Source organism: Oncorhynchus clarkii, unplaced genomic scaffold (genome assembly GCF_045791955.1).
Source record: "Oncorhynchus clarkii lewisi isolate Uvic-CL-2024 unplaced genomic scaffold, UVic_Ocla_1.0 unplaced_contig_8908_pilon_pilon, whole genome shotgun sequence".
NCBI lineage: Eukaryota > Metazoa > Chordata > Actinopteri > Salmoniformes > Salmonidae > Oncorhynchus > Oncorhynchus clarkii.
In genome coordinates this window covers 15,001-16,146 of record NW_027260953.1, presented here as the reverse complement: position 1 = coordinate 16,146, position 1,146 = coordinate 15,001, and the positions used below count along the sequence as shown (strand labels likewise).

The 1,146-nt window shown below is 42.4% G+C and overlaps 1 protein-coding gene across 1 annotated transcript in view; it reads left to right on the top strand.

Annotated features, from left to right (window-relative positions):
* Positions 1 to 255: 255 nt before the first annotated feature.
* Positions 256 to 1,146, top strand: part of LOC139402513 (vacuolar protein sorting-associated protein 8 homolog) — an 8,127-nt gene continuing 7,236 nt past the window's right edge. Inside the window, exons 1-3 of the mRNA XM_071146504.1 lie at positions 256 to 423; positions 788 to 856; positions 1,044 to 1,146. The exon at positions 1,044 to 1,146 is cut by the window's right edge and continues 28 nt beyond it. Of these exons, the coding sequence (XP_071002605.1) occupies positions 352 to 423; positions 788 to 856; positions 1,044 to 1,146 (244 nt within the window). The 5' untranslated portion in view covers positions 256 to 351. The remainder of the gene's footprint in view (positions 424 to 787; positions 857 to 1,043) is intronic.

Here is a 1,146-nt window from a genome sequence, read left to right as displayed (position 1 = left end):
CCGAGGACTCCTGGAATACCAGAGAGAGTGAAACATATCTGGGAAATAGAGATGGGAAGCTAGCTGGCAATACTGAACTAATTCATTTCACTCTAAAAAAAAAAGTGTGAAGTATTATACAAAATCCACACTTTTTGTTGGTATTATTCGCTCAAGACAAAATGTTTCCGAACCTTAACCAAACGTTCCGAACACTGAACACACCCCTCGAGCCGTGACGTATCACGTGACCCACCATTCTTCCGGTACAACAAGGAAGAGTGGAATCGGAGAGATGTGATACCGCTAACTTCCTAATAATGTAGCTATTGTTTCGTTGTGTATCTATATTAATATATTTGACCTCTTACAATGTCAGAATCACCAGATACACGCAGTTTGGTTTCTGCGTCATCCCAGCTCAATTTAATGGAAATAGATACGGTGAGTTGGACTGTCGCGCTTATGGCTGTTTCTCAACAGTTTTTGGTTTTCTTGATAGATAGCTAAACCTAGCATTTTGGGGCGGATAGATGCGCTAAATATGAGAGTTTGTTTGTGCAATTAAAGCTGTAGCTAGCATTAGTCTTATTTTGCTGGTTGTCAAATGTGTAGCTTGCTAGTGGGCTACTTTGTTGTCTTTTCTTTGGCTTAGCACAGCCACGATATACGTTTAATATCCGATTAAAGAACCATAGAATTAGGTAGAATAGTAATATAATGAGATGTCTATGACTAGAGCGACCACGGAGCTCGATAGACTTCATTGTGCTGAACATATATTGCATACCTTATCTATTCTCCTCAGATCGACGATAAAGAGTTTGACATTCCCCAAGTTGACACCCCGCCTACATTGGAGAGCATCCTGAATGAGGTAACTGGCTCTCATCTTTCAATAACTACATATTCCATTTCAAATGCTGCAGGAATCTGACATCTTCTAGCTCCCCGACTTCTTACAGAACAATACAATGTTGTGTAAGGAAGTCAACACATTGGGGTAGCCAGCCCTACATCCATATCTGGGCTAACAGTTGTGATACTTCCGTCTCCTGTTTTAGCCTGAGGATGAGGAGGAGCCCTTCATCCTGGAGGACACGTGTCTGCTGAACACAGAGAACATCGACGCCCACTCCTGTGAGACCTCCTCACTGGCCAGCTCCG